At 43.2% G+C, this 23,549-nt stretch overlaps 1 protein-coding gene across 1 annotated transcript in view; it reads right to left on the bottom strand.

The window, feature by feature from the left end:
* The window catches only part of LOC139746556 (adenylate cyclase type 6-like), a 1,154,491-nt gene that overhangs the window by 842,610 nt on the left and 288,332 nt on the right, over positions 1–23,549 (bottom strand). Inside the window, 1 exon segment of the mRNA XM_071657911.1 lies at positions 20,896–21,769. Coding sequence (XP_071514012.1) covers positions 20,896–21,033 — 138 coding nt within the window. The 5' untranslated portion in view covers positions 21,034–21,769.

The following is a 23,549-nucleotide window of genomic DNA, read 5'->3' as shown; positions in this document are numbered from 1 at the left end:
CCGTCTCCCGCGTTTGCGAGGTAGCGCAAGGAAACAGACGAAAGAAATGGCCCAACCCCCCCCATACACATGTATATACATAAGTCCACACACGCAAATATACATACCTACACAGCTTTCCATGGTTTACCCCAGACGCTTCACATGCCTTGATTCAATCCACTGACAGCACGTCAGCCCCGGTATACCACATCGCTCCAATTCACTCTATTCCTTGCCCTCCTTTCACCCTCCTGCATGTTCAGGCCCCGATCACACAAAATCTTTTTCACTCCATCTTTCCACCTCCAATTTGGTCTCCCTCTTCTCCTTGTTCCCTCCACCTCCGACACATATATCCTCTTGGTCAATCTTTCCTCACTCATCCTCTCCATGTGCCCAAACCACTTCAAAACACCCTCTTCTGCTCTCTCAACCACACTCTTTTTATTTCCACACATCTCTCTTACCCTTACGTTACTCACTCGATCAAACCATCTCACACCACACATTGTCCTCAAACATCTCATTTCCAGCACATCCATCCTCCTGCGCACAACTCTACCCATAGCCCACGCCTCGCAACCATACAACATTGTTGGAACCACTATATATATATATATATATATATATATATATATATATATATATATATATATATATATATATATATATATGGTGTGGGAGGAAAGTTGTTAGAAGCAGTGAAAAGTTTTTATCGAGGATGTAAGGCACGTGTACGTGTAGGAAGAGAGGAAAGTGATTGGTTCTCAGTGAATGTAGGTTTGTGGCAGGGGTGTGTGATGTCTCCATGGTTGTTTAATTTGTTTATGGATGGGGTTGTTAGGGAGGTAAATGCAAGAGTTTTGGAAAGAGGGGCAAGTATGAAGTCTGTTGGGGATGAGAGAGCTTGGGAAGTGAGTCAGTTGTTGTTCGCTGATGATACAGCGCTGGTGGCTGATTCATGTGAGAAACTGCAGAAGCTGGTGACTGAGTTTGGAAAAGTGTGTGGAAGAAGAAAGTTAAGAGTAAATGTGAATAAGAGCAAGGTTATTAGGTACAGTAGGGTTGAGGGTCAAGTCAATTGGGAGGTGAGTTTGAATGGAGAAAAACTGGAGGAAGTGAAGTGTTTTAGATATCTGGGAGTGGATCTGGCAGCGGATGGAACCATGGAAGCGGAAGTGGATCATAGGGTGGGGGAGGGGGCGAAAATCCTGGGGGCCTTGAAGAATGTGTGGAAGTCGAGAACATTATCTCGGAAAGCAAAAATGGGTATGTTTGAAGGAATAGTGGTTCCAACAATGTTGTATGGTTGCGAGGCGTGGGCTATGGATAGAGTTGTGCGCAGGAGGATGGATGTGCTGGAAATGAGATGTTTGAGAACAATGTGTGGTGTGAGGTGGTTTGATCGAGTGAGTAACGTAAGGGTAAGAGAGATGTGTGGAAATAAAAAGAGCGTGGTTGAGAGAGCAGAAGAGGGTGTTTTGAAGTGGTTTGGGCACATGGAGAGGATGAGTGAGGAAAGATTGACCAAGAGGATATATGTGTCGGAGGTGGAGGGAACAAGGAGAAGAGGGAGACCAAATTGGAGGTGGAAAGATGGAGTGAAAAAGATTTTGTGTGATCGGGGCCTGAGCATGCAGGAGGGTGAAAGGAGGGCAAGGAATAGAGTGAATTGGAGCGATGTGGTATACCGGGGTTGACGTGCTGTCAGTGGATTGAAGCAGGGCATGTGAAGCGTCCGGGGTAAACCATGGAAAGCTGTGTAGGTATGTATATTTGCGTGTGTGGACGTATGTATATACATGTGTATGGGGGGGGTTGGGCCATTTCTTTCGTCTGTTTCCTTGCGCTACCTCGCAAACGCGGGAGACAGCGACAAAGTATAATAATATAATAATAATATATATATATATATATATATATATATATATATATATATATATATATATATATATATATATATATATATATATATATGTATATATATTCCTATCAGTCCACGGGGAAAATGAAACACGATAAGTTCCTAAGTGCACTTCCGTGTAATAATCACATCATCAGGGGAGACACAAGAGAGAAATATAACAGTCAGTTGATATACATCGAAGAGACGAAGCTTGGACGCCATTTGGTAAATTTGCGATTGTCCAAGACAGACAACGAGCGTTCATAAACATCATTTTACAAAAATTATCAACAATAAAGTTATCTAATTTGTATAGACCATCACTAATATTAAGATTATAATTCTTTGTGTATTTGATAATAGAAGATTCAATGATATTTCTCGTGGTAATAGAGTTAAGAGTTGATAATTGAGATGGCATTACTCCAGTCGATACAATGATCATAGTTTTTAATGTGATTAAACAAGGCATTTGATTCATGTCCCGTTCTTATATTATATTTATGTTGCTTAAGTCTAACAGAAAGATCCCTACCAGTCTGCCCAACATAAAATTTATCACAATTTACACATGGCACTTTATAGATGCATCCAGGAGAATTTTCTGGTGAATTCCTGATGAAGATATTCTTTATATTATTATTGTTGCTGAAGGCAACATTTACATTAAAAGGATTTAAGCAACATGGGAAGTAAAGTAAAATTATTATCAAAACGGAGAACTAAAAGATTCTCTGTGTCAATGGTAGGTTCGTGTTCAGCTTTATAAAATGATTTCTTTGCTAACTTAAGGGATTTATCAATGAAAGATCTAGGAGATATATATATATATATATATATATATATATATATATATATATATATATATATATATATATATATATATATATAGCGTTAATGAAATGGCCTTGATGAAGGCATTCACTTGTATCGTCTATACTAACATAGCAAAAAAAGAGAAATATGTAATCCCTCTTCCCACATGCACACAAATGTAAGTCTAGAGCAACTGATGCCAAGTATATTTTCTCTGAATCAGTTCGCGTCTCACTGAGCCAACATGAGATGCCAGACAGGGAGGACCTGGGGTACTACGTAGTGGTGGTGGGAGTGTTGGGTCCCTTGTGTTGCAGGAGAAACACAACTTGAGGACAATACCACAAAATCATGAGCGACAGTCTCGAGAAAATGACGTCAGAGCGCCCTCTGCCTGATTGGTCCGACACAGTATTTGATAACTTTATTTTCACCCGAATCAAAATTGTACTAAAGTTTTTTCCATTTTTTTTTCTTCTATTCAGGTAGGATGAATGTGACCAAATATATCGGTACCTGTACGTTGAAAAAGACGAGAGATAGATAATTGTAATCCTTTATAATTTGGTTCCAAAATACAGAGTTTATGAGTAATATTCTAAATAGATTTAGAGTTAAAAAAAAAAAACGCTTTTGAGAATAACAGGTTATAATAGGAAATATTTCATTCGCTTTGCTAACGATTTATATATAACTATTAGATTATTCCACTATACATAAAGTTTCATCCATACATTTGACCAAAAATTATAAATATATATATATATATATATATATATATATATATATATATATATATATATATATATATATATATATTGCAAGGTCACAGTGGACTGCGTGATCTAGTATATGCATATAACCACGAGGAAAATGAAACAGGATAAGTTCCCGAGTGCACTTTCGTGTGATGATCACTTCGTCAGAGAAGACACAAGAATGAGATCGAAGACATAGAAGAGTCACTTAACGCAATGGACGAGATGTTAACCAATGGCGCCTTAACTAGTCTCTTCCTTGTATATCATATATATATATATATATATATATCCTTAGAGGTAATATCCTCAGTTGGCCCCTTTCTCTGTTCCTTGTTTCGGAAAATTAAAAAAGAAAATTAAGAAATGGGAGGGGAGGATTTCCAGCCTCCCGCTCCCATATATATATATATATATATATATATATATATATATATATATATATATATATATATATATATTTTCCGTGGACTCATAGGAATATGTATACACACACACACACACACACACACACAGAAGACAAGGCAGGTGTGCCACTTATCATTAGGACTTCAGACACGTCAGGTTATGCAGGCAACGCACCAACATCCTATCTTTGGCATCCAGTGATCGCGCCGCCCCTGCCTCGCTAATCGATCGACCCCCCCGGGGGGAGGGGGAGGGGGTTGGTGGGGTCCACCAGCGGCTACATATTCTGACTCAAACAAGGTAAACCTCCGCTCACTCGTCGCCCACTTTAGGTGACGTTCGATCAGGATGTTCTTGGTGGTGTGAGGGCGCTGTGGACGGAGGGGAAGGTGGAGGGCAGATCTCTCATTGGTTGGCGCAGAAGGGGAGAGGTGGCTGAGCCGTTTAGCTTGTAACACTGATGCCCTCCACACCACCAGACGAGGACGGTGGCGAGCGCTAGCCATGGACCCGGTACTACCACGCAACATCACTTGAAGACACTGAGGCTTCGATTGGTATAACCAGCAGTGTATATATATAAATCTCTCTCTCTCTCTCTCTCTCTCTCTCTCTCTCTCTCTCTCTCTCTCTCTCTCTCTCTCTCTCTCACCATCTATCTATCTATCTATCTCAGTGTATAATGTATACCAAGTAATGATTCTAGGATGATATTTTCTTCTTCAAAGATAAGACCTTAATTCGTCCCTCGCCATCATCATCACACGTGACTTATCGTAGTGAGGAAATCAGGTGGTTGTGCTCTATCTATATCTTCAACCACAGGCCAAGGCGGGATGGACGGGCCAGGCCAATCTTTTCAGCTTCCTTATTTTACCCCGTCGCTTCCAGTTCACAGGATATTCCATTCCTCGAACTGAGAGGTATTCGATGCAATTATCGTGAATGCAAAAATGATATCACTTGTTCAGCCGAATGCTCTACAAGGAAAAGTCTGGAATGACATATTTTTGACACTATAGACATTGCACTCGACACATACATGTTACGTCTAAAGACAAACACAAACACACAAACACGAACACATAGAACACATAACTCTTCTACAGCCAGGGTTCGAACCCAGGACCTTATGTGTGGTAGGCGTGAGTGCTACGTTGAGCCTATGATCGCCCCTAACAGGGGAATGACTTCTATTCGATCACTGATTCATCGACTGCCCTTCGTCTCACATACCTGAGCAACGGGGTCTAGACCGGTCCAATCCCATCAGGCACCATGAAAGAGTAGATAACATCATCTCATGACATAGAGAATATGACATGATCTCATGACATAGAGAATGAGGGAAAGGAAGAAATTATAGACAGATTAGGAATCACCCAGTAGTAGTAATAATGTGTTGGGTTTGTCATGAATGAGGCATGATGTTAATGAAATAACAACAAAATACATGAAATTATCTAATCCCTCCACAGACACAGTTACATGAATTTCCCTTCCGTGAAAAAAAAGCCTCATAAAGCAACAGACGTCAAGACTGACAAATGTTGATGTCACTGGATTGGAAAAAATTCTTCTTCGTTGAGAAACTTACAGATTGTATAAGCTGGTCGCGTTCGCAAAGCTGGAATGTATCCATGAGTCATTTATTGTTGGATAATCTTAACCTCTTGAATTCATTTTCGTCTGCAGAGGTTACTCATGAATTCCAATCCGGCCAGACGACGGAGCCGGAGATGGATTGGGCGGGAAAACACCTGTTAGGGAAAGGCATCTATTTTCCTTGGACCATATCTCATGCACGAGGTGGGCAGCTGTAAATGCGATCCTTTCATATCGCTGGCACCTCTGATGTTAGCGGAGAGCCTTAGGCTGTCTTCGAAGCTGCGTATCGACACACTAACCTCTTGCCTTCGAAGTGCTGAGTCAGACAGACTCCAGACTAAGAGCTTTTGACAGTGTCAGGGTCGGCCCTCCGCCGAGGCATCTCGTGTCATTCATCACGATAGCCAACATGTCCGTAATATTATGATTAATCAAGGGAAGTCTTCTCTGGTGATATATGCTCATGAGGATCAGGGAGGATTTAAGTTGAGAAAACGGTCGAGGTTTTGCACTTGAGCAGACTTGTGGAACAGGTCTTAGGTAAGTGTGTTGTGGTTAGGGATTCAGTGAAAATACATGATAAAAGTGAAAGGACAATAGGATGTGCTGCTTCATGATAGTGTGTAGGAATGTGTGCTGCATGTGAAGAGAGTCTCTGTTGTGGATATATTGCTTTGTGAGAGCAAGTGATGACACCTGTGAATGGTTCGAAATAGAAGTGGAACTTCCTCAGGGCAGTGCAGTGTTACCGTGTTTGTTTAATGTTCTTTATGAGTCATTGATGTAATTCTTTTCTACGCTGATCTACGCTCGCCTTCCAGCAGCGAGAGACTGACGTGATCTCTCAGTGAAGGCGGAACGAGGCAACGGAACATCTAAACACAAGAGACCAGTGCCAGGCGAAGTGATCCTTCCAGTACACAATGGGCAATGCTTAAGGTGAGAATGAAGATGATTATTATCTCAGTTGCTGTATGCGGATGACGCCGCTGTATTATTGGAGTGGGTTTTCGTGAAGTGCACATTAAGAGGATCGCACGAGAAAATTCGTGGATTACGTGTATGATACGAGGAGTTTTATTGTAACGATAGTATGGATGGGAAAGAACTGGAAATTGTTAAGTTGTTAAGGCGTCTGGGGACGTAGTTCAGGAGGAATATAACACTAAAAGCCATGAGTTGCTGGTGAAGCAATGCAAGGAAGGAAGGGACACAGGAGCGCTCACTGTGCTCTGGTTAAAGTAGACCAGGTATGTGTGCATCATGATTTAAAGTAGATCAGGTAAGTGTAGAGGAGAGGGAATCTTTGCTTAGACTACCGACTTCATTTCTTCCCTTTAGTTGTACGACCATGGAGTCATCAGGCACAAACTGACGATCGTTAAAGACTGTTGGAGTCACTGTCGTAGTTAGATAAGGTTGAGAGTAATGGTGTTACACCTAAGTGCGTGCGGGGCGAGGAGGTCCAGAATGAAGACGGTGGCATGATTGGAAGTTCCTTGAGGTGATCATTAAGGTTGTTAAGAACGTGTGATGAATGAGAGAACTTAGTGAAGATTAATGACACCATACTTACTTCAGTTCATCGACTTGAACCCCCCTTGCTGCGTAGACCGACAGAACCCCTGTGAGTGTTAAGACTTGACTCCTTCCCTACGATGACTTAGTTCATTAAGTACGGCGACTTGACCCGTTAAGCGCGCCGACTTAACCCATTGTGACAACTTTAAGTCAACGGATTTGATGAAGTCAAGTCGTCGAACTTCAAGCGTTTATAGTTGGTCCTCCTCGTGGACCTGACGTCTTCGAACTAGAGGGTTTTCCTCGCCACAATTAAGGGTTTAAGTCATTATTTAAGACCTTTAAGTCGTCATACTCAAGGGATTAAGTCGTCGAACTAAAAAAGATTTAAATCATCGTCCTCAAGATTTAAGTCGCCGCTCCCTAGATTTTAAGTCATCATACTCAAAAGTTTAAGTTGTCTCTCTCAAGGATTTATACTCAAGTGTTTAAGTCGTCGTCCTCAAAGGTTTAGATTGTCTTACTCCAGAGTATAAGTTGTAGTACCCAAAGGTTTAAGTCATCGTTCTTAAGGGTTTAACTCGTCGTTCTCAAGGGATTAAGCCCTCATATTCAGAAGTTCAAATCGTTAACTCAAAAGTGTTTGAATAGTCTTATGTAAGGGTTTAAGTCGTCATACTCAAGAGGAGAAGGGAAGAAGAAGAGGCGAACTATACAGAGATAGAGAGGAGGAAGGAATGACCGAAGAGTATGGATGTCTCAGCTCAGGGAGCAACATCTGCAGAGAGAATTCCTGGCCACTCAAGTCTGTCCACACTCGTCTTAAGCTAAGCAAGCTCCGGTCACTCAAGTCTATTTACACTTGTCATAATCTAAGAGGACGTCATGTGCATTTCAGTCACCTCCACGTAAACTGGAATGGATGAGAGAACATGGGAAGACCAGAAGACTGAAGATCTGAAGGTCTTTGACGAAGGTATCTGCTGGTGAACTGTTGTAGTACATTCAAGTACATGGGAAGGACATTTAACAGAAGACCTGAGGGTCTATGACCAGGTTATCTGCTGGAGGACAGCAGTAGTATATGGAGAGGTATGGAAAGAACAGATAACAGAAGATATGATGATCTCTAACGAGGTTATCTGCTAGAGGACAGTAATAATACATGGCATTATAAGGGAAACTTGATGAACCTATGATGATGTTATCTGCTGGAGGACAGAAATAGCAAACCCGAACTCATATCCTCTACAGATAGTGACATGATAACAAAGCGGACGTGTACAGGTAACGGTGATAAATGAATAGAGACATGATAATAAAGCCGATGTGCATGGATAATGATGATAGATAAGTTTATTTTTTATTCGTGGCCCAAATTTAGAGCTGCTTAACTAATTGACCAGAAGGTCTTATTTTTACGACACCGTGTCTTGGGAGGGTGACGCATTGTGAGGTCACATCCACTACCTCGATCCTGATATCAAAGTTTTTTTTTTAATAGGGTCCAGGTTAGTGCCAGAAGAGGCGCCAGCGCTCTGTCGCTAAATCCCCTTTGCAACTTGGTGAAGACAAGAAATGGTGCAGGAGGCGACGTGGGTGAGGTTACAGTATACTTCAGTGGAAGTAAGAGCCTCTCTGCTGTAATACTGGATCCCATGCATCACTGGAATGTATGACATGGAACTGATACCCTTCTTATCAGTGTTGTTAATTGTCATCCAATGCCATACGCCTTCGTCCAGATGATATGAATACGGGAAATTATAATAAATATAAACACCAGTAAATGCTACGGAGTCCCAGAGAATACCATGTTACTTAAAACAACTGAAACGCTATAGAGTAGATAATCATAAATGATATCAATTAGGATCAGAACTTATAAGACTAAAGACAGACTCCAGTGCGACCATCGCAACCTGGAGAAACCAAGCAGATTACCACAACCCAACCACAACCAGGACATCCCATACAGCAGACGATGTTCTAGAAAGCACAAGATAAGAAATCACAACAGGAGAGACCACAACCTTACCACCCAATACGTAAAAGACAGAAGACCCAGGAGGCAAGAGGAGCCTCATCGTTAGCACAACCTGGACACTGTAAGGTGGACGATCACAACACAAAGTCCAAAGGCAAGGGACTTACGGCAGACCGACCAGGGATCAGAGGCCACAACATTCATGCCTCAAGAGAACGGGTGAAAAAGAAGGGAACCAGCAGATGACGGACACATAAGCCACTAACATGGAGGCAACTCTCAAGTGAGAACAAACCTGTAACCAGGTGGGAAGTAACGAAGTAACGATACGTCGTTACTTAAGAAACATTACGTCGTTACTTAAGTAGCATTACGTCGTTACTTAAGTAACATTACGTCGTTACTTAAGTAACAATACGTCGTTACTTAAGTAACAATACGTCGTTACTTAAGTAACAATACGTCGTTACTTAAGTAGCATTACGTCGTTACTTAAGTAACAATACGTCGTTACTTGAGTAACAATACGTCGTTACTTAAGTAACAATAAGTCGTTACTTAAGTAACAATACGTCGTTACTTAAGTAACAATACGTTACATTATTACATGACAGCTAGAGACTGAGTGTGAACGAATGGTGCCTTTGTTGTCTTTTCCTACCGCTACCTCGCACACATGAGGGGGGGGAGGGGGATGTTATTCCATGTGTGGCGAGGTGGCGATGGGAATGAATAAAGGCAGACAGTCTGAATTATGTACATGTATATATATGTATATGTCTGTGTGTATATATATATGGGTGGGTTGGGCCATTCTTTCGTCTGTTTCCTTGCACTACCTCGCTAACGCGGGAGACAGCGACAAAGCAAAGTAAATATAAAGATTAAAACGTTACTTAAGTAGCAATATGTCGTTACTTAAGCAACAATACGTCGTTACTTAAGTAACAATACGATGTTACTTAAGTAGCAATACGTCGTTACTTAAGCAACAATACGTCGTTACTTAAGTAACAATACGTCGTTACTTAAGTAGCAATACGTCGTTACTTAAGCAACAATACGTCGTTACTTAAGTAACAATACGTCGTTGCTGAAAGAATACGTCGTTACTTAAGTAGATTATTTTAGACTTCACTTTTACTCAGCTACTTATAATTCTGGTTAATACATATATTCTTTAAAGTATTTTTTTTAAAGTATATTTTGGGAGAGTGCGTAAACATGGCGACCAGAAAATAATCAAAATCCGAAGCAGTGTTAAGTATAAGTAAGTCCCGAAATAATTTACTAAAGTAGATTAACAAATGATAATTACATTATTATGACTAACTTTGACAACTGGGCCATGAGCCACGGCCAGAAGCTAGCACGCCCGAGACTACAACCGAGACACAATATCCAGACCTGAGCCACGAGACCGAGATCACGAGACTCCAACCTGTAGATCACAACCACGAGACTCCAACCTGGAGATCACAACCACGAGGCTGTAACCTGGAGATCACAACCACGAAACTTTAACCTGGAGGTCACAACCACGAGACTCCAACCTGGAGATCACAACCACGAGGCTGTAACCTGGAGATCACAACCACGAGACTCCAACCTGGAGATCACAACCGCGAGACTTTAGCCTGGAGATCACAACCACGAAACTTTAACCTGGAGGTCACAACCACGAGACTCCAACCTGGAGATCACAACCACGAGGCTGTAACCTGGAGATCACAACCACGAGGCTGCAACCTGGAGATTACAACCACGAGACTTTAACCTGGAGATCACAACCACGAGGCTGTAACCTGGAGATCACAACCACGAGACTGTAACCTGGAGATCACAACCACGAGGCTGTAACCTGGAGATCACAACCACGAGACTCCAACCTGGAGATCACAACCACGAGACTCTAACCTTGAGATCACAACCGCGAGACTTTAGCCTGGAGATCACAACCACGAGACTCTAACCTTGAGATCACAACCGCGAGACTTTAGCCTGGAGATCACAACCACGAGACTCTAACCTTGAGACCACAACCACGAGGCTGTAACCTGGAGATCACAACCACGAGACTTTAACCTGGAGATCACAACCACGAGGCTGTAACCTGGAGATCACAACCACGAGACTCTAACCTTGAGATCACAACCGCGAGACTTTAGCCTGGAGATCACAACCACGAGACTCTAACCTTGAGACCACAACCACGAGGCTGTAACCTGGAGATCACAACCACGAGACTGTAACCTGGAGATCACAACCACGAGGCTGTAACCTGGAGATCACAACCACGAGACTGTAACCTGGAGATTACAACCACGAGACTGTAACCTGGAGATCACAACCACGAGACTGTAACCTGGAGATTACAACCACGAGACTCTAACCTTGAGATCACAACCACGACACTGTGACCACGTGATCGCAACTACGAGATTATTACAACCACGAGACCAAAGCCAAATGACCACAAGCTGGACAACACGATATAGGAGACAATGTTGTGGAATCCACACAACATAGACTACAACCCCAGGAGCATGGAGACCACAGTTACAACATTATAACCACCAGGCGACACGCTAGACGTCATTAACAACGGAGAGTTGACCAATAAGAGGCGACAATCGCTCAACAACGAACGTAAAGAAAGGTGGAAACCACAGCCAAGAAGCCAACCCGGAGTTAATGAGAAGACCCGATGTTGGAGCCGTCTGTTAACCTGGAACCTCATCATCACCTCCTGCAACGCCCCCCCGGACACAGAAAATGGGAAATACAAAAGTGAACGATGAGGTAAAGACATAGAAAACGTTCTTTTGATATTCGACAATGTAAGGATTCTCTTTGCTTGGTGTTTTCTACTTCCAGTTCGCGCATGTCTTGTGGATATTTGAAGAAGGAACTTGCCAGTGTATTATCCTCTGTCGAATTTTATTCGTCTTCATCCTGGTAGTGCTCTTCTCTCTCTCTCTCTCTCTCTCTCTCTCTCTCTCTCTCTCTCTCTCTCTCTCTCTCTCTCTCTCTCTCGCTTAAACGTATGGAGGTCCATCTTAGCCTCAACACTTGTTTTCAGTCAACAAGGGCGAGGTGGAGAGGAGAGAAATAATACACCCGCTTGGCTGGAAACAGTTTTTATTTAAACTTGAAAGTCAAATGTTTTCTCTCTCTCTCTCTCTCTCTCTCTCTCTCTCTCTCTCTCTCTCTCTCTCTCTCTCTCTCTCTCTCTCTCTCTCTCTCCCAGCAGAGGTTTTACGACAAGACTTGTTTCCACTTCTTAATTTTGTTTGATTTAAGTGTTTATACCGAGAGTGGTTGCTGTTTGCTTGGACTTGTCTGAGTTGGTGGCTGTGTCACGTCCTCTTGAGCCAGAAGACTCGCAAGTCAGAGCAGTCGTGAGCCAAAAGACTCATGGACCAGAAGATCTCGTGAGCCAGAGGATTCGTGAGCCAGAAGACTCGTGAGCCAAAAGACACCTGAGCCGGAAGACTCATGAGCCAGAAGACTCATAAGACAGAAGACACGTGAGCCAAAAGACATGTGAGCTAGAAGACTCGTGAGCCAGAAGATTCGTGAGCCAGAAGACTCGTGAGCCAAAAGACACCTGAGCCAGAAGACTCGTGAGCCAGAGGATTCGTGAGCCAGAAGACTCGTGAGCCAAAAGACACCTGAGCCAGAAGACTCATGAGCCAGAGGACTCGTGAGCCAGAAGATTCGTGAGCCAGAAGATTCGTGAGCCAAAAGACACGTGAGCTGGAAGACTTATGAGCCAGAGGAATCGTGAGCCAGACGACTCGTGAGCCAAAAGACACCTGAGCCAGAAGGCTCATGAGCCAGAAGACTCATGAGCCAGAAAACACGTGAACCAGAAGACACGTGAGCCAGAAGACTCATGAGCCAGAGGTCACCCCCAGATTCCCAGGAAGTGGATGATGAAGCTAGAATTTGAGAGGAGACCGGACGTAACCCACCTAGCTCCTGCGTGTCGAAGAGGGCGACTATGGGGATAAACTACGTTTGTTCGTAGACCTTGAGGTCTCCACAGCATCCGACAGGTTTCAGCATAAGTCTCTTCTTTATAAACTTCCTTACTTGGTGCTTTACTGCATCGCTCTGTTCTCTAGTGCTTAGCTTCCTATCCAGTGCATAGCTTCCTATCCAGTGCATAGCTTCCTATCCAGTGCATAGCTTCCTATCCAGAGCATAGCTTCCTATCTAGTGCATAGCTTTCTATCCAGTGCATAGCTTCCTATCCAGAGCATAGCTTCCTATCTAGTGCATAGCTTTCTATCCAATGCATACCTTCCTATCTGGTGCATAGCTTCCTATCCAGTACATAGTTTCATGTCTATTGCATAGCTTCATATCAAGTTCATAGCTTCCTATCCAGTGCATAGCTTCCTATCTAGTGCATAGCTTTCTATCCAGTGCAAAGCTTCCTATCTGGTGCATAGCTTCATATCCAGTGCATAGTTTCCTGTCTATTGCATAGCTTCATATCTAGTTCATAGCTTCCTATCCAGTGCATAGCTTCCTATCTAGTGCATAGCTTTCTATCCAGTGCATAGCTTCCTATCTGGTGCATAGCTTCCTATCCAGTGCATAGTTTCCTGTCTATTGCATAGCTTCATATCTAGTTCATAGCTTCCTATCCAGTGCATAGCTTCCTATCTAGTGCATAGCTTCCTATCCAGTGCATAGCCTCCTATCGAGTGCTTAGCTTCCTATCTAGTTCATAGCTTCCTATTTAGTACATAGCTTCCTAACCAGTGCATAGCTTCCTATCCAGTACATAGCTTTCTATCTAGTGCATAGCTTCCTATCTAGTGCATAGCTTCCTATCTCCTTCATAGCTTCCTATCCAGTGCATAGCTTCCTATCTAGTGCATAGCTTCCTGTGTAGTGCATAGCTTCCTCTCCAGTACATAGCTTCCTATCCAGTGCATAGCTTCCCATCTAGTTCATAGCTTTCTCTCCAGTACATAGCTTTCTATCCAGTGCATAGCTTCCTATCTAGTGCATAGCTTCCTCTCCAGTACATAGCTTCCTATCCAGTGCATAGCTTCCTATCTAGTGCATAGCTTCCTATATATTGCATAGCTTCATACCTAGTGTATAACTTCCTATCTAGTGCATAGCTTCCTATCCAGTGCATAGCTTCCTCTCCAGTACGTAGGTTCCTATCTTGTGCATAGCTTCCTATCCAGTGCATAGCTTCCTATCTAGTGCATAGCTTCCTATCTAGTACATAGCTTCCTATCTAGTGCATAGCTTCCTATCTAGTGCATAGCTTCCTATCTATTGTATAGCTTCATATCTAGTGTATAACTTCCTATCTAGTGCATAGCTTCCTCTCCAGTACATAGCTTCCTATCCAGTACATAGCTTCCTATCTTGTGCATAGCTTCCTCTCTAGTTCATAGCTTCCTCTCTAGTGCATAGCTTCCTCTCTAGTGCATAGCTCCCTTTCTAGTCATAGCTTCCTCTCTAGTGCACAGCTTCCTCTCTAGTGCATAACTTCCTCTATAGTGCATAGCTTCCTCTCTGTTGCATAGCTTCCTATCTAGTTCATAGCTTCCTATCCAGTGCATAGCTTCCTCTCTAGTGCATAGCTTCCTCTCTAGTTCATAGCTTCCTCTCTAGTGCATAGCTTCCTCTCTAGTGCATAGCTACCTTTCTAGTTCATAGCTTCCTCTCTAGTGCATAGCTTCCTCTCTAGTGCATAACTTCCTCTATAGTGCATAGCTTCCTCTCTAGTGCACAGCTTCCTCTCTAGTGAATAACTTCCTCTCTAGTGCATAGCTTCCTATCTAGTCGCTTCATCGCGGTAGTCCCTCAAGGAGCTACTGCATCCTATTACCGGATCAGCAGTGGTGTCCAATAGGGTTCTAGCGTATCGTTCACTCTCTTTCTTCTCACTGTTTGCGATCTTCTGTCTTCAGCATCCAATCCTGTTTACTCTTACACTCACGTTTCCTCTTTTCTTTTCACTTCCCCCTCCACTTCTCATGTCAATGCTCGTTCTTTCTATCGCACTGAACATATTTTCTCTCTTAAGTAAGACCTGTGCAGCATCTTGTAATGGGGGCGCAATTACAGGAATACGAAGAATAAACAACTTTTTCTCCCTATATCTCTTTCTACTTTCTTATATGTTTCTTGTTGTAGTATTCTAAAACACGACAGTTTAAGCCAGCAAGTGAAATACACATATTGCGCTAAGCCAAGTCCTCTTCTCAATCATGAAAACCTCACATAATGAATAGTACAAAAGTTGCTGCTCAAAGACTTAGGTATTATATATTTGCTGTGATTATTTCTCTTGTGAGCAGCTGTTCCGTTATTACAAGGTTTTACATACCTGCCCATACATCTGGAGAAGCATTTAGCTCATCTCTTTCTTTCCCAGAGAGGAGTCAGTAACCTTTAATATTATGATTTCTACGACCTTCACCTCTCGCCAACCTTCCCTCTCCGTCCATCGTGATGTTGCTTTTCTCTTCCTGTTCTACAGATATCATTTCGGCCGCTGCTCTCGTAATCTATCTCCTTGTGTCGCCCGCCTAAGGACTGAACCCGAGGCACATGCCTGGCTGCTGCTTTCTATTGATTCTGTTTAAAACCTGCCACAGCTCGAGGACTGACCGTTATAATTCCTCCTTTTTCCTTCGAATAATTCCTCCTTTTTTTCCTTCGAGCAGCGAAACTGGAATTTCCTTCCTTCTTTCATCCTTCCGTCTTCCTACACACGTTCTTAACCTTAAAGTCAGGTCTTACAGTCAACTTAGAAACTATATTCAATTTCATTCCTCTTCTTGTACTCGTTTTATTTAGGTAGTTTCTCTTTCCACGCCATCTCGGTCATGATGAAAACAAAAGGGGGACAGGAGCAAGAGGACTGGGAACCATTCCCTCCTGTATTATCCCTTTCGGAAAATAAAAACGAATAAAATGAAGTCAAACGAGGTTTTTCTCGCCTCTTCGAAAGGCTTAAGCCTTGAGGCTAAGGAGGGAAAGGTTAGCAGGCATAGAAAACGAGCCTATTGACTTCTTCCTCAACATGAATTTGTTAATGTAAGACCAAAATTCCTTTCTTGCTTCTCTTTCAAATTCATCAACAAGTTTTATGCCTTTTGCATTTCTGGTTCAGATAAGTTTCTCCCTCCAAAAGAAATCGGTTCCAGCGGATCTTTGGCCCTGATTCCAGGGATTAAAAATCAGCTTAACTCCAGTTCAAACTTTGCGGCTTCACATTTTACATATTCTTTTTTTTTTCCGTTCAGCTCATACTTTTATTCATTTCTCTCCCGTTTTGTGAGAATCTTCTGCTCATAACTCACACTCCAACGTACGTAGTAACTACCTGAGTTATGACACTGCCGCTAACACTAGTAGTGATTGAAAGTCTGTCATGTAGAACAACTTAGCAGTTGAGCGGGACTTGTACATACACACCTCACTAAATTCATTCAAGGAACTGATGATCGACCGTGGCTGATAACGTCTTGACTGGGCTATAAAACTCGGTCGTAAGGCGCCAGTCAAGACATTATGATCAATGGTCGATCATAACTTATCATTATAAATGGGTCATGGTTGTAGAAGAAAAGGGGGATGATTACAACTGGTGCATCAAACTCTGCAGTACAGAGGAGTTCTCAACAACGACAAACGACCCTTGAGTATATGATGACTTCGCCTTTGACCTAACCCATAAAAGTCAGGTCAAAGGCCACAGTATCATGACCCCAAGGGTCGCACCATCTTGTTCGAAAGGATAACTGAAGAAAAAAAAACATTTTCAAATCATCACATGTACCAAATTATTACGTGTTCGTTAAACTTCGAGTGATAAGTGTTTGCACGAATACATGGTTTTAACTTGGAAGTGTTTACTCCAACTTGCATTCATCAATCACTGCATAGAAAATGGTCTCTGTAATGCCCAAGGCAAGATGATATGAGTGTTTACAGAATTATCTGTTTCGAAGATACTGAAAAGTTTATGAATGACTGAATATTCATGAATGTTAAAATTCTTTTGAATATTCATATGTTTATGAATGACATAATGTGGAGGGAGTCTTAGGTGGAATGCTAATGTGGAGAGATGCTATACTGGAACTATAATGTTACCATGATGTGGACGGAGAATATGATGTGGAGCGTCGCTGTGATGTGGATGTTCACTGTGAAGTGGAGGCCCACTATGATGTAGTGGTTTACTGTAAAGATGTGGAGGGTCACTATAATGTAGGGGTTTACTGTAAAGATGTGGAGGGTCACTATAATGTAGGGGTTTACTGTAAAGATGTGGAGGGCCACAAAAATGTAGGGGTTTACTGTGATGATGTGGAGGACCACAGTCATGTGGAGGACCACACTGAGGTGGAGGGTCTGCAGGACTCTGAACGATCAAGTAACAACCACAACGGACCCACTGCTCTAATATAATATCTTCCATCCCCATTACGCAAGTTCATTTTATTTTCATCAAGGTCTATATTCCAACAGAGATGCACCCTATCTTTACTCTTATGAACTTGTACTGAATGAGATATATATATATATATATATATATATATATATATATATATATAGCATATGAACGCGCACTTCTATATGTCATACAAACCTCCAACAGCCAGGATCGAACCAGGGACCCCAGCGTAGCAGGCGTGGACGCTACTGCTAGGCTATGATCGCCCCTTAAAAGGGAAATGACTATTCGAATACTATGTAATGGAATACCCTACGTCTCACATTGGAGAGCAACAGGGTCTCCGCTGGTCATCTCCGTGTGGTGCAGTTAGGTTCTGTAAAATGCTATCTACTGGTTGTGTGAGCCTGATGGGAGATGACCCGTGGAGACTCCGTTGCTCCCCAACGTGAGACGTAGGATATTCGATTGCATAGTATTGAAATAGACATTTCCCTATTAAGGGGCGATCACAGCCTAGTAGTAGCGTTCCCGTCTGCTACGCAGGGGTCCCGGGTTCGATCCTAGCTGTTGCAGGTCTGTATATATATATATATATATATATATATATATATATATATATATATATATATATATCATAATTAATCACTGGGTCCCTCGTTAGCAAGGTAGCGCAAGGAAAACAGACGGTAGAATGGTCCAACCCACCCGCATACACATGTATATACATAAACGCCCACACACGCACATATACATACACAGACATATGCATATATTCGCATGTACAAATACATACTTGCTGCCTTTATCCATTCTCGTCGCCACCCCACCACACATGAAATAGCATGTGATTGGGGAATAGGAGTGTGGTTTCAGAAGTGGTAGAGGATGTGTGTATCAGGTGTTTGTTTTGAAGAATGTATGTGAGAAATACCTAGAAAAACTGATGGATTTGTATGTAGCATTTATGGACCTGGAGAAGGCTTATGATAGAGTTGATAGAGACGCTCTGTGGAAGGTGTTAAGAGTATATGGTGTGGGAGGTAAGTTGCTAGAAGCAGTGAAAAGTTTTTATCGAGGATGTAAGGCATGTGTACGAGTAGTAAGAGAAGAAAGTGATTGGTTCCCAGTGAATATTGGTTTGCGGCAAGGATGCGTGATGTCTCCGTAGATGTTTGATTTATTTATGGATGGGTTATTAGGGAGGTGAATGCAAGAGTTTTGGAGAGATGGGCAAGTATGCAGTATGTTTTAGATGAGAGGGCTTGGAAAGTGTCAGTTGTTGTTCGCTGATGATACAGCGCTGGTGGCTGATTCGGGTGAGAAACTGCAGAAGCTGGTGACTGAGTTTGGTAAAGTGTGTGAAAGAAGAAAGTTAAGAGTAAATGTGAATAAGAGCAAGGTTATTAGGTTCAGTAAGGTTGAGGGAAAAGTAAATTGGGAGGTGAGTTTAAATGGAGAAAAACTGGAGGAAGTGAAGTGTTTTAGATATCTGGGGGTGGATTTGGCAGCGGATGGAACCATGGAAGCAGAAGTGAGTGACAGGGTGCGGGAGGGGACGAAGGTTCTGGGAGCGTTAAAGAATGAGTGGAAGGCGAGAACGCTATCTCGTAGAGCAAATATTGGGTATGTTTGAAGGAATAGTGGTTCTAACAATGTTATATGGTTGCGAGGCATGGGCTATAGATAGGGTGTGCGAGAAGGTTGGATGTGTTGGAAATGAGATGTTTGAGGATAATATGTGGTGTGAGGTGGTTTGATCGAGTAAATAATGAAAGGGTAAGAGAGATGTGTGGTAATAAAAAGAGTGTGGTTGAGAGAGCAGAGAGGGTGTATTGAAATGGTTTGGTCACATGGAGAGAATGAGTGAGGAAAGATTGACAAAGAGGATATATATGTCAGAGGTGGAGGGAACGAGGAGAAGTGGGAGACCAAATTGGAGGTGGAAGGATGGAGTGAAAAAGATTTTGAGCGATCGGGGCCTGAACATACAGGAGGCTGAAAGGCACGCAAGGAATAGAGTAAATTGGAATGATGTAGTATACCGGGATCGACGTGCTGTCAGTGGATTGAACCAGGGCATGTGAAGCGTCTGGGGTAAACCATGGAAAGTTTTCTGGGGCCTGGATGTGGAAAGGGAGCTGTGGTTTCAGTGCATTGCACATGACAGCTAGGGACTGAGTGTATACGAATGTGGCCTTTTGTTCTTTCCTAGCGCTACCTCGCGCGCACGCGGTGGGAGCGGGGATGCTATTTCATGTGTGGCGGGGTGGCGACGGGAATGAATAAAGGCAGCAAGTATGAATTATGTACATGTGTTTATATGTGTATGTCTGTGTATGTATATATATGTATACGTTAAAATGTATAGGTATGTATATGTGCGTGTGTGGACGTGTATGTATATACATGTATATGTGGGTGGGTTGGGCCATTCTTTCGTCTGTTTCCTTGCGCTATCGCTACCGCGGGAGACAGCGACAAAGTATAGTGTATATATATATATATATATATATATATATATATATATTCTTTATATATATATATATATATATATATATATATGTTTTGCCCAGACTCAATAAGAGAATATGAAATGCATTTTTGTGAGTATTTCATTAGAACTGGGTGACGAAGCACTCGGAGGAGACTGATTGAGACTTGGGAGGAACATCGGGAAGGAACATCAGGGATAATGAACACGGAGAGAATGATGGAAAACAGAATAGAAACGAGCGACGTAATATGACCCGTGGAGACATGGGTAGCAAGAGCAGCGCTTTCTTGACTCAAACCCTTTCCTCTCGGTGATATTTTGTGGCAAATCTTCTTACTAGAGAAAATGAGGTAGATGGAGGCTCTTGTTATGCCACGGGACTGACAAAGGAAAGAGTCTCCGGGGAAGACGTCAACAACAGACGGGGTAGACTTTGGGTGGCAGGGAAGGAGCGTGGACCCACCGACCGTAGGGAGATTACGCCGTGTGTCACACAGTCCCAGGGAACGAATCACGAAAGACTAGTAGCTGCGAGTATATCAGGATCACGTATAGTGAGAACATCCCCACTTGTAGTGGTGTGGCAGTGGCAGTTGCTGCGTGATGCTTGAGTCGCTTGAGTCATTATCAAGTTCATCCAGCGGCATGGATGGAGTGGTTACTTGGAAGAGGAATGTTTCTTGCCAAGCATGAGGCTCACACAGGCATTATTTTGAGGACCTTAGGGGGAAGAGGATGTTATGCTCCCACAACTGCCTCCTTGAGTAACTTACCTTTTTGAAAAAGCAACAGCTGACGCAGAAGTTTAGGAGGGGACTCACGCGTCGCTCAACTTTTGCCTCCAGAGTCCACAGCCGACATTCTAATGTTGTGTCCTCCGCCTTGAGAGGACGGCGCGCCGTGGGGTAAGGGTAAGGGGGGGGACTCATGGTTGGCTTAATACGTGGAAAAAGGATGTGTACTCACCTCGTCCCAGGCCAGACGGCGGCACTTGAGGGAGAAGTTCCTGAACTTCTGTTTACGTGTGTTCCTCTGTGTGTCACTGTTGCTGCGGAACACGGGGACCTTCTCCGGCCCCAGCATCTTCATGGTCGTGGACGACATCTGTCACGATAGACACCACGACGGGTCTTGACCCACAACACCGTCGCCTCCTCCAGGCCCCCTTCAGCGTCTCTCTGACGTAGGGAGAACAGGTGGGTTGTAGGAGTGAGGGAGGGAGGGAGGGTACCTGGTGGCGCGGGTGATGCCAGACTCTGTTAAGATCTAGTCTCACACTCCCTGCCACACTCGCTTGTTCACAGTAATGGGTATTGTCCACTGGCTCGTCACCGAATGTTCTCTTTTCATTATAGATCAAACGTATTATTGTTCTAGTAATTCCATGCTCACTGTTATCATCACATTGTCTGTTTCATTATAACGTAAAGACTACAACACATAGTCTAACAACATCGCTAACAACGAACATCTTTCACCGAATTCACTCGTGTACAACGAAACTATTCACTGGTTACGGAAATGTATAGAATATTAGTCTTTCACAATTTTGGTGTTTGTTAAAAGTTGCGATCACATATGTATTATGCTTTGAAAATTTCCATTTCGCACCGTTAGTTAACACAGTATGTTGTGAGTGCGTCTGTTTGGTATTGATAATTCTTTCACGTTCATCTTTTTATGTTGTGTATCAAATGTCACAAACGTAACTAATCGCTCAGCTCGTGTAAGCTGCTCACCGTTTATAACGCGTTAAGTTCAGAGTATATATGACACATGCGCCTCGTCACAGATGCATGTATATCATTGTCTGAAATATGGATTTCAGATATTCTGACGCCTGAAATGTTCAGGATTATCATTAGTGAAGGTCCAGACAACTTTAACACAGGGTATGAACAACGCACTGAGCCCCTGTATCCCTAACCTCTATACAGAACCTATGGACTTCTGCAGTAGATGTAGGCTCCAACTCACCAAGATTTTTTTTCTCTCTCTTTCTGGAACACACTAGCGCCATCAACAAATCCTACAGCTATCTTGTCTACAGTCTTCGTAGACTCGAGGCACTTGAACTCCCTTCAACTGAAATCAAGAACATCTACACAACTTTCATGCTTCCCAGACTCACCTCTTCCTCCTCTCCCTCCGCCTGATCTACCTCCCTATTCACCAGACAACAAGGGCTGCTAGCAAAGGTGCAAGAAAGGCCAGGCTATGCAAGATCATTTTGTCCCCTCCCCCCCAGACCTGCATGCGACAACCCTTCCCATCTCAGCTGTGTCCAGCCATCAGAAGTAGGGATAAGAAACTCATGGATCAGTGTGGTATGTCTCTCTTCTCGTACCACACTGATCTATGAGTTTAGTTTCATATCTCTTCCTCTGCCCACACACACACACACACACACACACACACACACACACACACACACACACACACACACACACACACACACATACACACACACACAGCCTCGAAGGGACCCAGTGATTTGTTGCAGTTTGAAGATCTTTCGTATTCCATTGTATCGCTTGGAGCTCGTCCAACAGTTCGGGATGAAGCTGCCGCACTGGATCTCTCCACCGTTACCTCCTGCCGTTATAGGTCCCTTGTCCCCAGTGCAGCAACACAACCGCGTCGAACTTATCCGAGATTGCTACAGTCACAGCCATTGCGAACACCATAATCGACCAATATGTGAAGCTATTGTTCGTTTAGCATTTTCTCTACTTTTTATGGCTCTGCTGTCTTTTCCGTAGTTTATATATATATATATATATATATATATATATATATATATATATATATATATATATATATATATATATATATATATATGAGAGAGAGAGAGAGAGAGAGAGAGAGAGAGAGAGAGAGAGAGAGAGAGAGAGAGAGAGTCTGTTACTGCAGTGATCAAATGGGATTTTATCCTGTCTATCTTTTTGGCTCATAGTTAGGTCAGTCGTGTAGGTGGGCGACGCCCGCGGCAGGAGGTCGAGTAGGGAGTCGTCGTCAGAAGCAGGAGGTCGTGTGGGCGGTCGTCTTTAGTGGCAGGAGATCGAATAAGAGACCTTTGTCAGTGGCAGGAGGTCGAGTAGGGAGTCGTCGTCAGAAGCGGGAGGTCGTGTGGGCAGTCGTCTTTAGTGGCAGGAGGTCGAGTAAGGAGTCGAGGTTACTGAGAGGTGGTGGCAGTCTGGTCGACCAAGCACCACCTTCCTACACACCCAGAAGACCTTCTCTCAACACGAGGATCCTTTCACCCGTAGCGTACCTCTTGGCTTCACCAAATGTGAGGCTATCCAGCGCATCTCATCCTCTCCAGTATGTATCTCAGGTATACCCATATAACCATACCATCTATCAGGCTATATGGTGAGGGTGTGGACACGAGCGAATCTCTCTCTCTCTCTTCCTCTCTCTCTCTCTCTCTCTCTCTCTCTCTCTCTCTCTCTCTCTCTCTCTCTCTCTCTCTCTCTCTCTCTCTCTCTCTGTATGCACAGCCAAGATTCTTCGTCGTCTTTCAGAAGGGTTCAGCTCTCCTGATCCTCCTTAAAGAGGCCTGATACCTGCCTGATCTTACCGGAATGAACCCTGATACACTCTCAAGTTACCGCCTT

Source organism: Panulirus ornatus, chromosome 65 (assembly GCF_036320965.1).
Source record: "Panulirus ornatus isolate Po-2019 chromosome 65, ASM3632096v1, whole genome shotgun sequence".
In the NCBI taxonomy this organism is placed as follows: Eukaryota; Metazoa; Arthropoda; class Malacostraca; order Decapoda; family Palinuridae; genus Panulirus; species Panulirus ornatus.
The sequence above is the reverse complement of the archived record's forward strand: the minus strand, read 5'-3'. Positions and strand labels throughout refer to the sequence as shown.